General features: G+C 42.0%; 1 protein-coding gene across 50 annotated transcripts in view; it reads left to right on the top strand.

The window, feature by feature from the left end:
- Nucleotides 1-15,314, top strand: part of SORBS1 (sorbin and SH3 domain containing 1) — a 249,645-nt gene that overhangs the window by 105,552 nt on the left and 128,779 nt on the right. For all 50 annotated transcript variants that reach the window (XM_016918956.4, XM_016918934.4, XM_016918928.4 and 47 more), the window contains exon 3: nt 14,711-14,765. In XM_016918956.4, the coding sequence (XP_016774445.1) occupies nt 14,756-14,765 (10 nt within the window). In that variant the 5' untranslated portion in view covers nt 14,711-14,755. The remainder of the gene's footprint in view (nt 1-14,710; nt 14,766-15,314) is intronic.

Genomic DNA, 15,314 nt, shown 5'->3' with positions numbered 1-15,314 from the left:
GTGCAATGGTAGAATCATGGCTCACTGCAGCCTCGACCACCCAGGCTCAAAATCAGTCCTCCTGCGTCAGCCTCCTGAGTAGCTGGGATTACACGCACACGGCACCATGCCTGGCTAATTTTTATACTTTTGTAGAGATGGGGTTTCACCATGTTGCTTAGGCTGGTCTCAAACTCCTGGGCTCAAGCGAATCACCCACCTCGATCTCCCAAAGTGCTGGGATTACAGGCATGAGCTGCCACACGCAATGTGGAAGACGGGTTTTGTATATCCTGGAGGAAGTGGTAAAGTTAAAAAAAAAGTTTTACATGTAAATGAAGTGATACCTAGCCAGTAACATCCATGAGTATTAACTGTGGGGAGAAAGAGGAGACTAGTTACTTTACTTCTTATGGAAAGTTATGAGAAGATTGTGCTCTTGGGGAAAGACCGGACATGTCACCTCATGAGGGAGAGAAAGGTGCTGTAAGCTCTTCAAAGGAGCACTGACCGAGACTGTTCTTTTAATTAGCTTGAAAAGACTCACCACTCTATGGTGGAAATAGAACATCTGCTGCTACTCAGAGAAACCAGGTGAGGAGAAAGTGGGTCTGACCCCCGCCCCAGATGCTATTGATGATGAGGATCATGCTGAAAGCTGCTAAAATTTATTAAGCATTTTCCAACATTGTAATAGGCACTGGATGTACTGAATCTTATTTAATCTTCACCATAATGCTATGAGATTGATGGCTGTTATTATTCCCATTTTATAGATGAGGAAACTGAGGCTTAGCAAGGTTAACCAACCACAGAAGACACATCTAGTAAGCGTCAGAACAGCAACTCAAATCCAAGTTATACTAAGTCTAGGTATGTTCGTGGGCGTTGTTGCTTCCTAAAGTCTGTTAGAAAATTCTGTAGGTGATCTTATTCCCTTTTAACTTCCCCTAATGAAGATTTTCTGTAAAGAAATTGATATCATGAGAACTATGGGCTATTTTGTGCTTTTGTCAGCATGTGCCTGGGTGTTTCCCAGGTAAGTTGTGAAGCTTGGCATTCTCTTAGCTGGAAGATTCCTGCAGTAGAGGGCAGTCCATGGATACTCTTCCATGCTGTTTGTAGTGGCTCATCAGGGTTTCAAGGGTTAGCCTTATCTCTCCAGTTAGAATATAAAGTCTCTGAGGGCAAGCACCATCTCTTATCTTGATTGATAACTTCGATAATTTTATTGCCACAGCTGGATGAAAAAGCACCCAAAGACGATCCGTTTGTCTTTGTTTTAGGTCTGTATATTCTCCAAGCAACCTTTGTACACAAGAGCATCTTGCTGCAGGCAGGGACTGCTTTGTGTCTCCTTGGCTGGGTTCATGTGGCAAAGTGGAAGGAGCCTGGGTTGAGGAGCCAGAGCCAGGACCTGTATTCCAGCCTTCCCGCTTGCTTCTGCAAGACTTTTCAATGAGCCTTCTAACTTTTATTGAAGCTCAGTTTCTCCATTTGCAGAATAGGTGTAGAAACCTTACTAGGTGTTCTGAGGATTAAAAATGACATGATGTGTCAAGTGGCTGGTTCACAGTGAGCATTTAGGAAATGAAGAGATGGTTCTCCTCTGCTTCTGTAGTGTGAGCACAGGGCCTTGCACAGAATGCATACACAATCAGTGTGTTTTGATAATAATGGTTAGGTTCTTTGGCACCTGAACCTAAGGAGGGAGCAACTGTGAAGGCTTTTAAAACATGATGCTTTTTATCAAGAATGTCCTTCATTGCCAGACTTGGCATAGGAAGGCAGACCTGGAAACTGACTGTTTGGTTCTTGAATCCTGCTTCAGTTCATAAAACCTGATGTTTGGTACAGGTAACTATTGGTAATATCAACCTCATAATCAGATATACAATGATCACATTCATTAGTCTGTTAATAAACAAAGGATAACAAAGAATAGACCCAATACCTTTGCTAGAATACTTTTCCTTTTATAACACGACAATTTACAGTGTTTCGTATATACAGTTATCTGTCAGTATGCTACAGAGATTGGTCCAGGACCCCACGTATACCCAAATCTGAGCAGACTTATGTCCTGCAGCGGGCCCTGCAGTACTCACATATAGGAAAAGTTGGCCATCCACATATGCAGCTTCCACATCCTACAAATGCTATATTTTTGATCCAAGTTTGGTTGAAAAAAATCTACATATAAGTGGACCCTCACAGCTCAAATGTGTGTTGTTCAAGGGTCAACTGTATTTTAAAATTTAATCTTAAGAACAACTTAATGGGCTGGGCACGGTGGCTCATGCCTGTGATCCCAGCACTTTGGGAGGCCAAGGCGGGTGGATCACCTGAGGTCAGGAGTTCGAGACCAGCCTGGCCAACATGGTGAAACCCTGTCTCTACTAAAAATACAAAAACTAGCCAGGCGTGGTGGCATGCACCTGTAATCCCAGCTACTAGGGAGGCTGAGGTAGCTGAATTGCTTGAACGTGGGAGGCGGAGGTTGCAGTGAGCCAAGATCGTGCCATTATACTCCAGCCTGGGCAACAGAGCAAGACTCCATCTCAAAAACAAAACAAAACAAAACAAAAAACAATTAATGTAAGTAGGTTTTTTGCTTTTGTTTTTGTTTTTTTGAGACAGAGTCTTACTCTGTCACCTAGGCTGGACTGCAGTAGCACAATCTTGGTTCACTGCAACCTCTGCCTCCCAGATTCAAGAGATTCTCATGCCTCAGCCTCCCAAGTAGCTGGGACTACAGGCATGCACCACAACACCCGGCTAATTTTTGTATTTTTAGTAGAGACAGGGTTTCACCATGTTGTCCAGGCTGGTCTCAAACACCTGACCTCAAGTAATCCGCCTGCCTTGGCCTCTCATAGTGCTGGGATTATAGGTGTGAGCCACCATGCCCGGACTAAAGTAGTATTTTTAATTTCTTTTTATGGATGAGTAAACCGAGGCTGACAAATTAAGGGACTTCTCAATTTGCACAGCCCTGCCAAAGTTTGGATTCAAATTGAGTTCTTCTTACCCGGCTTTTTGTTGCTTTCCTGCAGCCACCAGGCACATATACAACTCAAGTCAGAAGTGTGTGCCAGATGCCAACTGAGCCAGAGTCCTTGTAAGCCTATAATATAGGCAAATTGTGTGTGTGTGTGTTTATATGTGTGTTTGTGTAAATATAAACACAGAGAGACTAATTTTTATACATTAATATATAAATGTATAATGCCAACCTATTTCTAGGTAGTCTGGAAGACAATATAGATTTAAAAAAATACTTTCATTGTATTTTTGCTGTGAGCTTGATATTATGTTGAATGTTTTAGTGGTTTTATCTTGGTTTGAAGAAAACTCATTACAGAAATTTGTATTGTAATTTCAGTGGTTGGATGTCGTGCTTTTATACCTGATATATTCAAAAATTGCCTAAAATTAGGGTAAAAATAAACAAGGATAGATAAAAGTAGCTAATGTGATATATTCACTGGATGAGTGATGGGAGCCAAGGTCTTGCATTTATTACAGTGAGGTGCTAATGATCTGATTTGGTCCATGGCCTCAGAGCCTGTGCTCAGGGATTATTGATTTTGGGCCTGTATATATGTGTTCCACCTCAGTTGTTAAACAAATGCCACCGAGAAGAGAGGTTTTCTCAGAAAAGATGGTGTTTGCAGTGTTTTATATTACCTTTTTGGTAGGTTAGTATATATTCAGTTACAAGTTCAAAACTTCTTAAGGAAAATAAGCAATTCCTGAACAAGCCAGTATTATGAACTGAAGTATTTAAGTTATGTATTTGCTAAAGACCCAAAGTCTTTTTACTGAATGGAGCCTCTGTTCCCTCATTCCTGAGCATGGTATGGGTCTGTACTGCAGATGTCTGTATAATATATGATGTGGTAAATACATAGCCTCAGGGATTTTGTGGTTTAAAAGAAAAGTTGAGAGGGAACTGTGGACTGTCTGTAAGAGCAGAGACCTCTCCTGCCATATCAAACCCACCCTGCTTTCCCATTTTCAAGCTCTAACAGACTGCTTTTCAGCTTTTTAACATTTTTTTTTCCCAGCCATACACAGTACTTCTTCATCTCGTTTACCTATATTGTGGACTACGGCCCTACCTTGATTCTCCTGAGAATCCAAAATGCTTTCATTCATGGCCTCTCACTGGTAGACATTGTATAGCGACTGCTTCAGAATAAAAATGGCTCTGTGTCTTGGGCTTGTGTTTATTATTTTGAGGTTATATATTTATGATTTAAACAGAGTTAAGATGTCTTGCATTTATCTCATGAATTTCGGTATCTGCCCTATTTTGAGTTATCTGGATTGTCTAAGGAGAAGGCTCCAAATGTGCTGAATGCCACAATTAGACAGCTTTGTTTTGGTTCTGTAGACACAACCATATTTGGGAAACACAAATAGGCCAGTTTTTGCATTTAAGACTTGTCTTGGTTAACTGCGTATTTTAGAAACTGTGTGTGCCCAGAGTTTTACATATAAAGGATTTGAGAAGGAGTTCAGGGCTCTGGAATGCCATGAAGCTGGGTTAGAAGCAGGGACTTGGCAGTGAGCAGGCACTGAGAGCAATGGGGGTAGTTAGTGTGTTGTCACCTGGCAGCTCCTGCTGACTATTTTAAGATGAAATGTTTTGGTGCGATTGCTTCTTTAGGAAATCTGGCTGAACAGTCGAGTCCGTTTATTGCCCCCTTCATCCTCCTGAGGAACTTCATGGGAGTAGTTTGGCTTTCATTAAACAAAAGCAATCACTGATGGTGAGTGTTAGAATCCCACAAGTTCTGTGGAAGATGGCATCAGGTGGCTCTGCCATGTTCTAATGGACATGACTGTCAGTGGCATTTTTAGCTTGTCTCCTAGAATTTTTTCTTTCAGGTTCTAAATATTACACAATTGCATATCAAATGTCATGTAGGAGCTAAAAAGGATATTTGTCATTAGTAAAGAAATGTATTATAAGCACATTATAAACAGTTTAGAAAATAGAAAAAGAAGTTACCCATAATTCTATGCTACCACAATCACTATTAGAATTTGGATATATTTTCTTTTTACTATATACATGCGTTTTGCCTATTATATAATTATAACCACAGAGCCGGGCACAGTGGCTCATGCTTGTAATCCCAGCACTTTGGGAGGCTGAGGCAGGCAGATCACTTGAGGTCAAGAGTTTGAGACTAGCCTGGCCAACATGGTGAAACCCTGTCTCTACTAAAAATACAAAAATTAGCCAGGCGTGGTGGTGTGTGCGTGTAGTCCTAGCTACTCAGGAGGCTGAGGCAGGAGGATCGCTTGAACCCAGGAGGCAGAGGTTGCAGTGAGCAGAGATCGTGCCACTGCACTCCAGCCTAGGCAACAGAGTGAGACTCCATCTCAAAAAGAAAAAAAATTGTAATCACAAATGTCACACAGACTTATACCCTGCTGTAGTCACCTAATCTTATGAGAAGTCTTTTCCCATGTTGTATGGTCTATGTTAGTTATTCTCATAACTGTTCAACAGTCCCCACAGTGGGTATGTGGTCAGGTAATTAGCCCCTGTGTTATTGAACACCAGAGGATTTCAAGGCTTTCACTATTACTAATAAAGCTATGGTAAACATCTCTGTATGTATAGCATTATTGTCATTCAAGCTTCTTTCTTTAGACTAGATTCTCCTAAAGCACAGGGATACGAGGTGCATAGCTCTTGGTGTGTATTGCTGAAGATAATGATAAAAATGTAGTGTCATTGGCTGTGTAGGAAAAAGCCAATGTCTTTGCATTTGCGCACATTGTTAGTTTTAAAAAATTTTTGGACTAATACAAGAAGTAGAAAAAATGGTTAGTCATTATTTTAATATATTTTTTAACTAGTTGGGTTAAGTAAACGTTTTCTCATAGATTTGTTTATTATTTGCATTTTGTCTTCTGGGAATCATTTCTTCACGTATCTAAAAATATTTTTCTTGGCAATTAGTATGATTACATTAGATTAAGGATATTAACCCGTCTATTTTGTTTGCTGCAAGCCATGCATTTTAATATGTTAGACAATGTAATATATAATTACAAATTATCCCCTAAATTCTGTTGTTTGAAGCACAAATAATACTGCATTTATAAGACTTGAAACTGTTTGGGGGGCTGAATTTGCTTATTGGGTTGGAAGCCAACATTTTATATTTATTTAAAAGCTCCACTCAAGTATAAAAGGTAAAAAAATAAAATGATTGCAGATTTATTGGTGGTGAATGTTCTAGCTCCAGATCTGCCCCTTCTCTGGCATGGACCTGGAACGAGAGTTTGATATTGGTAGTGGAGTTTGGGCATGGGCTTTCTGAATATTGTGATCATAAATAGGTCTTATTAAAATGAGTTCTTGGCTGGGTGTGGTGGCTCACACCTGTAAATCCCAGCACTTTGGGAGGCCGAGGCGGGTGGATCACTTGAGGTCAGGAGTTCAAGACCAGCCTGGCCAACATGGTGAAACCCCATCTTTACTAAAAATACAAAAATTAGTCAAGATGGCACGTGCTTATAATCCCAGCTACTTAGGAGACTGAGGCACGAGAATCACTTGAACCCAGGGGGTGGAGGTTGCAGTGAACCGAGATTGTGCCACTGCACTCCAGCCTGGATGAGAGGGCGAGACTCTGTCTCCAAAATAAAAGAGTTCTTCATCTTCATGACTTTTAATAGGGATCAAAACCAAAACTATTTCTAGCCAGTGTAACTACAGAAAATAAAATAAAATAAAAAGTAGATGAAAATAAAAACCTTTAGTTTTTGTTGGGCCAATGCATCTGGCTATTGGGATTGGCCTTAAATTTGGGGAGATGAGGGAAAGGGCATTAGTGGGAAGCAAGGTTAAAGGCTTAGAAATGGGAACTCTTGTCAGAATTCAGTAGGAATAGCAAGTGTGGTACATGTGGAGTTTAGGGCTCATGGGAGGATGTGAGGGAGATGAGACTGGAAAAATAACTGGGACATGATCCTGCAGGGTCTTATGGCACATTAAATTAGGACTTGAATTTTTAGATCAGTGTTTCCAAAAGTGTGACATTTGAGGTGATTTTAGAAGGTATGTCATTGAACATTGGAAAATTTTGGTATTTATTCATTCCTTATTCTCTCTGTCATGCAGAATTTATTCCTTTTCCTTTTGTGCTCCCATGACACTTAAGCCAGATTGCTAGCAGAAGGGTTATCCCATTGTACTATATTTAAATGGACCACATCTGCCACCCTACAGCCCTGTGTTGGCCTCAAAGACAGCAATCCTGTCTGATCATGTTGGTCTCCCCTGGGCCAAGCACTTCCCTGGGTGCAAAGTAGATACTAAAGAAATGTTTTTGAACTGTATCATCAGGCCTGTGTTTTAGATATAATATTCTTTCCGAAAGCTTTGCTGCCTTTCCCTTGCCCGCCATACTGCCCAGCCAACCCCTCTGAGTGTATAGGAGCCCTGCGGAATTTTTTTCCCCATTGAAATTTGACCCAGGTTGAATTGAAAGTTGGGGAGTGCATAGGTGGGTGCCAGCACAGTGGCTGGAGGGGGCTCATGGAACCTCCTTCCAACACAGCTGGAAAACCAGGAAAATGGGCTGGGTAACCTATATAGATGCTTCTGGTTCTAAAGAAGTGAGCATGTAGTTGGAACAGAATAAAGACCAGCTGAGGGCCCTCTGGCTCCCTAAACTCCTGAAGAACTGCAGAGGCCCTGTTCTAGAAGGATCCTCATGGCCCAGTGTAAATCAGTTTACAGTGACACTTAGAAATCAAGACCAGAAAGTGTGGGGAGGAGGAAGGAGTTAACTGTCTTAAATGCAGTGGAAAGATCAGTGAAGCCTGGACCAGTGCAGAAACCGTTGGACTTGGCCATGCGTGTGCACTGGAAGCCTTTCTGAAGGCCATTTCAGATAATTGGTTAGAATGGAAACCGAGTTGGAGGGACTCCAGGAGGAAATGAGAGGATGTGGAGGATGGCCTTTCTGATGTGTTTTCCTATTGCTCCCTCTCCAGAAACATTGGTCTTTTTACAGAAACTTCGTGCTTGTTGTGTTCTGAGCTCCCAGGAGTGTCATGGGATTCTAGACTGAAGTTAATGTCAGGGTCAAGTTTATCCCACTTTCTTCCCCTTGAACGGAAGTATCAGCGACTCAGTATTTATCCTTTCTGGCTTTCTGAAGAGCCTTCTGCACCCTTTGCAATAATGTAGAGGGTGCATTTGAAGAGAAGTGACATTAATAGAGATTGAGAAGAGAAGGAGCTGTTGAAAAATTGGAGAAACGTGGCTCTGCTAGTGGATCTGCAAAGTACAAAGAAATAAGGCCAGGCGTTTATTCTGGGGCTCTGTGCGCTGTCTCTGTTCTTTTCAAGCTGTTGGAAGTAGCTGTACGTATATAAAATCAAGTCCCAGATTAGATTTTTTTTTTTTTAAATACAGGGTCTCACTCTGTTACCCAGGCTAGAGTGCAGTGAGCAATCTTGGCTCACTGCAACCTCTGAGGCCTCCTGGGTCCAAGTGACCCTCCCACCTCAGCCTCCAGAGTAGCTGGGACTACAGGCGTGCACCAGCACACCCAGCTAATTTTTGTATTTTTGGTGGAGACAGGGCATCCCCATGTTACCTAGGCTGGTCTTGAACTCCAGACTCAAGCAGTCTGCCTGCCTCGGCCTCCCAAGTGCTGGGATTACAGGTACGAGCCATGGCGCCCAGTACCAAACTGGGTTTTTTTGTTTTTTTTGTTTGTTTGTTTGTTTTTGTTTTTGAGACAGAGGCTTGTTCTGTCACCCAGGTTGGAGTGCAGTGGTGCGAGCTCAGCTCACTGCAACCTCCGCCTCCCGAGTTCAAGTGATTCTCCTGCCTCTGCCTCCAGAGTAGCTGGAACTACAGGCGTCCACCACCATGCCCGGCTAATTTTTGTATTTTTAGTAGAGATGAGGTTTCACCATGTTGTCCAGGCTGGTCTTGAACTCCTGACCTCAAGCACCGGCCTCCCAAGGTGCTGGGATTCTAGGTGTGAGTCACTGAGCCCGGCCCAAGATTGGATTTTAAAGCTAAGGCATAACCAGCATTTTGTTCAAGTGGGGAGCTGGCTCCCTTTTAAGGAGCCATGGTGGAGTTAAGGAGGCTCTTGATTTAAGACTCTGAAGTTAGGTTCTGAAGGTTAAACAGAGGCGAGAGCAAAGGCTGTGACTGAGCACCTACTGCATGCCCAGTGCCGAGGATGATGCAGTTTTTCCTTTCCAGATATTTACAATCTATTGTTAGGGATGGGGGAGCTATGGAGGCAAAACACCATAGTGCATAGGAGAAGCTGGAGCATGCTGGCTAGGAGATTTAAAGGCTGTTTGTTTTCCAAGAACCTTTGCAGGACCTTGAATTCATTTTTACAGACATACTCAATTTCTTCCTAGTCGTATATCCCTAAACTATCCATATAAGGACCTTCTTTCCTTTCCCAGTAACCAACCCATATTTAGTTGATTGTTTTTCAGCTGGAAGCATGAGTATAACTTTGGCTTTTTAGTAATTAATCACTTTGTGTCATCAAAACTTATCTTAGAATTATAGGGTCATGGAATTGGCGGGGTTGGGGGGACAATATGGAATGATTAATTATCTGGATGCTTTCTTAACAACTCTGGCCACTTCACATCTTGTTCTTCTCGTGGAATGTCTGTGTTGATGCCATGGTACTTTGACCAAGTACGGCAGGTCCAAGCAGCTCAAAGCGTGGAATGGCGGTTTGACTCCCCGCTGGCACACCCAAGCTGTGACACTGCATAGGTTCCTGCAACTCACTAGGGGAATTTACTGCCCACTTGCAGTTGTGCCATTTTGCCACTAGATGGTACACTGTTCGTCCTTTTGGCTTTTACCCAAAGGTGCCTGGCTCATTTGGAGGGGACTTGTAAGAGGCATTCCAAAGACGTGCCATCATGTACTCAACCAAATCAGGCTCTTTACAGCTTAGTTTTTAAATAAATATTAAGTGTTAGAGGTTTTTATGTAAAATAAACTCTCAAGTTCTCATCTGATTGTAATGGCCCATATTATCTCTAAATAAACAGCAGGGACTAGACTATGATTTTCAAAGCTTTCAGTGTTCCGGTCAAGCTCAATTTGTGTAGTTTCATGGATGCGTCCTCACTGCCCAGGCTCTGAGCACTTAAGGTTGTAGAGACACAACCACTGCCGAGCCACTTGGGATTCAGATCTGGTCAGCCTCATGTCAGGAGAGAGGAATGAAGATTCTCCTCTTCAGATGAAACCTTGGGGACTTCTCCCTCCCATCTTCTGCTGGTCAAGGTTCTTGGGTGGCAGATAACCAGAAACCACCTCTGGTGAACTCAAACTGAAAAGGGATTTATTGGCAAGATCTTGGGTAGTTCATGGAGTTTATGGAAGGTTGGAGAACTGCACTCAGAACTGGGGCAGGAATTCCAGGAGGCTGAGCTGGCTGGGATCAGAGCCAGAATCAGGCCCTGGAATAGTCTGGATGGGACGTTGCTGCTGTTGCCACCACAGGGGAGGACCGGACGCAGGGCACTGTCCTTGGCACTGCTGCCGTTGCTGCAGTTCCTTTTCTTCAGTCAGCCCATTCATCCTCAGCACTTTTCATTTTATTTTAAACTATCCCTTGTTTGTTAGTATCACCTGCTGCAGATTTAATCACCAGAGTGAGAACACACAACAGAACCTGCTACTCAAAAAGTCCTCGTGTGCAAGAGCTGGTACTCACCTGTGCATTGTCATTGTCACGTACTATCGTCATACTAGCTCTTAAAATATCGAAGTAGTCTGTTAACACCCAGGGTCCATTCTCCTTCTACCGTCTCAGCATCCAGCCATTAAATGGTTAATAGCAGGCACAAGGAGGGGCCTCCCAGAGAGTGCTACAACTGGTGTCTGCTCCAGTTGGTAGACATTTGTGGCAAAATGATGGTTAAATATTTTGAAGATTATCCCTGACTGTGTCTATTTTAGGTTAGTTTGTAAGTAAGGGGGCTGACACTTAGAAGTTAGTAGTTTCTATATTGAGAAATGTGAAATGTGCAAAGGGCTACCCGCATATGACAGTGATTACTCATCATGTATGAGTTGAGGTATCCTTTTTGTTTGGTTCATAAGACATCTCCATTCATTTCTTCTCCAGCCTAAGAATGCTGTGTGCTTTGTACTTGTTTTTTAAATTAAGACGAATTAAACTATACAAAGGGAATTGGTAAATGGATTATGGAGTGTTATTACAATGAAATACAGCCATTAAAATGATGGATATGCTGACTATATAGAATCCCAGAAAAATGTTCATGAAATACTTGATTTAAAAATTAGAACACAAAGCTGTCCAGATATTATGTTTACAACAATGTATATGCTACTTATGTATCTAAAGGCTAGAAAAAACTTATAAAAGAATGAAAATAGTTTCAGTTAAGATAGCTTCACAGTGGAAACAAAAAGATTTCTTCAATAATGCTTTAAAAATTGAGGAAAGGCCAGGTGCAGTGGCTCACACCTATAATCCCTGCACTTTCAGAGACTGAGGCAGGAGGATCGCTTGAGGCCAGGAGTTGAGGCCAGCCTGGGCAATAGAGAGACCCCATCTCCACAAAATAAAAATTTTAAAAATTAGCCAGGTGTGGTGGTGCATGACTGGTCCCAGTTACTTGGGAGGCTGAGGTGGGAGGATCGCTTGAGCCCAGGAGGTTGAGGCTGCAGTGAGCCGTGATCACACCAGTGCACTCTAGCCTGGGTGATAGTGCAAGACCCTGTCCCAAAAACAAAAACAAAAATAAAAATAAAAATAAGGAATAAAAACCTTAACATAATACAATTGCTCATGAAAATTATTTATAAAATAAAAGCATTTGGTTGCTATCACAACAACCCTTCTGATCCTGGGAGGCAAACTAAGGTATCAAAAACTTAGGATTGGAAAACATGAGGACATACAGAAAACAGCAGGTTGTGTGTTTCTCGATTGAAAGAACAAATGTTTCCACAGCTTAGAGAACCGTCTGTGGGGACAGCTATTGAAGGTCATAGATAGTCTCAGATGTATTTGACAGTGACAGAGGCAAAGTTCCTGCTGATTTGGGCTGCAGAGATGGACTTTGAATGATTTCCTCTTCATCCCTAGCATTCTACTCTGTTAATTACAAGGACAGTAAGGCAAAGCAACCATCCAGAAAGGAAACCAGTGTCCAACTTCAGCTTTTTTAAAAGAAGAAGCTAAAGCATGTCTCCTTTTGCAGACCTTCATACCATATCTTCACATCCCTATTACAGAATTCGTGAATCGGGGGTTTTCTCTGTATCATTGCTTCTCACACGTTAAAATGCAAAGGGAGCACCTGGGATTTTGTTAAAATGCCCATTCTGATTCAGTAGGTACAGGAGTCTGAGCTTCTGCATTTTCTTTACTTTTTTTTTTTTGGAGTTGGAGTCTCGCTCTGTCACCCAGGCTGGAGTGCAGTGGCACACACGAACTTGGCTCACTGCAACTTCTGCCTCCCAGGTTCAAGCAATTCTCCTGCCTCAGCCTCCCGAGTAGCTAGGATTACAGGCACCCACCACCACACCCGGCTGATTTTTGTATTTTAGTAGAGACAGGGTTTCACCATGTTGGCCAGGGTGGTCTCAAACTCTTGACCTCAGGTGATCCGCCCGTCTTGGCCTTCCAAAGTGCTGGAATTACAGGTGTGACTCACCACACCCGGCCGCTTCTACGTTTTCAGTAAGCTCCCAGCTAATGTGAATGCTGCTGGCCTGTGGACCACACTTGAAATATCAAGGTTCTACATATCCCGAGGACTTGTTTTTCAGATTGTGTGACCTTCAGATGTGTTCAGTAAGACCTTATTAGTCGAGGTATGTACAAGACTTGTACTTTGAAAAAACTATAAAATATTACCAAGAGAAATTAAAGAAGTCCTGGAAAAAGGGAGAGATAGGTCATACCCATGAACTGGAAGACTCAATATTGTTAAAAATGTTAGTTTTCCACAGATTGATCTATAGATTCAACATGATTCCAGTCAAAATCTCAACAGACTTTTTTAGGTAGAAATTGTTAAGGTGGTTTTAAACTTTATATGAAAATGCAAAGGACCTAAAATAGCCAAAATGATTTTGGAAAAAAACTCAAGTTGGAAGACTCACTGTATTAGGCCATTCTTGCACAGCTATAAAGAAATACCAGAGACTGGGTCATTTATAAAGAAAAGGGGTTTAATTGGCTCACAGTTCTGTAAGCTAACTGTACAGGAAGCATCTGCTTGGCTTCTGGGGAGCCTCAGGAAGCTTCCCATCATGGTGGAAGGCGACGGGGAGCAGGCGTGTCACACGACAAGAGCATAAGTAAGGGTGGGGGGGGGTGCCACATACTTTTAAATGACCAGGTCTTGTGAGAACTCGCTATTGCAGAGATAGCACCAGGCCATGAGATATCCACCCCCATGATCCAAACACCTCCCACCAGGCCCACCTCCAACATCGGGGATTGCATTTTAATGTGAGATTTGGGCAGGGACAAATATCTAAACTCTATCACTCATATTACCTGATTTCAAGGCTATGTAAAACTACAGTAATCAAGACAGTGAGTTATCAGATAAAGACAGCTCACTGAAACAGAAAAGAGTCCAGAAATTGACCCAGCCATATCTAACCAGTTGCTTTTCGGAAGTGTTATGCTAAACGAGAGAAGCCAGACACAAAGGATTACCTGTACTATGATACCATTTATATAAAATCCTGGAAAAGGTAAAACAATAGTAACAGAAAGCAGATCAGTTGTTAACAGGGACCTGAGATGGTACTTGGCTGTAGAGATACACATGGGAACTTTTTGGGGTGATGGAAAGGCTGTATATTGTGATTGCGGTAGTGGTTATAGGATGTATATATTTGTCAAAACTCATCGAATTGTACAATTAAAATGGATATTTTCGGTTATATGCAAACTATAACTCAATAAAAGATCTGGATATATATTAGGGCATTGTCAGTACAATTTCAGCTTTCTTTGAGACCCTACTAAATTAAGGGGTTATCCATTTGAACATCAGGGATTGGTTCCCACCTCCAGGTGGTAGAGCACAGTGCATAGGAACTTGGGCCAGAAAGTCAGGCTGTCTGGGTTCCAGTATCAGCTCCTCCACTGCAGCAAGCACACAGCTTCACCTGTCTGTGTCTCGGTTTCCTCATCTGTGTAAACTAACCTGACATTAGTGGTTACCTCCTAGGGTTGTGAGGGTCAAATGTGTTAATATATTTAAAGCATTTAGAACATTTCCTTGTGCATAGTAAGCTATATATAAGCATTCAGTATGATCAGTAAGTTCTCAAATCAGTTTGTGTTGTGATTTTACCTCTTTCTCCTAAAATGTGTTTTTTCCCCTTTCCTTTACCCTCTCTTTAAACCACGTGCACTCATGTAGCTTGAGGTTTTTAATAGAATGTTTGAAAGGGATGTCGGATAACATCAGCACCAAATATGGGCAACAAAACTGAAACCAGTGAGGTTGAGTGATGTGCCCAAGGTCACAATAATATGTGGGTGACCACAAACCAGAAGCCTGGCCAGGTGACTCCTGGTTCAGCCCTGTTTTATCAAGGGTTACAGTGTTTGCATTTTTAATACTAACCATTGGGATTTATCGCGAACCTGCCATTCATCAATTGCATTGTGTGGTGTTTGTTTTTCTACAGAGCAGTTCAGAGCCCCAGTTGCAGACGACTTGTCCTGCCACCACCATGAGTTCTGGTAAGTCATTTTAAACTCATCTTTCTCTTATCTACCAAACTGGGCAGTTTACCCAGATTTCCCACGCACCCTGAAGGCCCCACTCTGGCATTTTATTTTTTATTTTTTGCCACCTGGGTGAATGCCAAAGCTTTGTCATAAGTTGTCATCATCACTCTCATCACCTTCATGGTTAATGATTTTTTGAGTGCCTACTACTATTGCCAAAGAACTGTGCTATACACTTTACATGCACATTAGCCCTCTCTTTATTGAGATGTAACTGGCATACTATAAACCACAGATATTTTTAGTATACAATTTGATAAAATTTGACATATGTGTTACACCTTCATGGCATTTCTTAATCTGGGTGACTGCAGCAAAAGTAAACTGATTGGCCATAATTGCCCAAGGATGTGAACTAATCTAATGCTTCCTTCATCTAGGCTAGTAGAGCAGTTTGCTCCCTCTTTTGCTTTGCCTTTGGTAGTAAAAGTCAAGACCTAAAGAAATAATCAGTTTTGAGTATTTTTAGTTTTGAGCTGAGGTAGAAAACGTGGGTTAGGG

This window comes from Pan troglodytes, chromosome 8, assembly GCF_028858775.2.
Source record: "Pan troglodytes isolate AG18354 chromosome 8, NHGRI_mPanTro3-v2.0_pri, whole genome shotgun sequence".
Taxonomy (NCBI): Eukaryota; Metazoa; Chordata; class Mammalia; order Primates; family Hominidae; genus Pan; species Pan troglodytes.
This window is presented reverse-complemented; position numbering and strand designations above follow the sequence as displayed.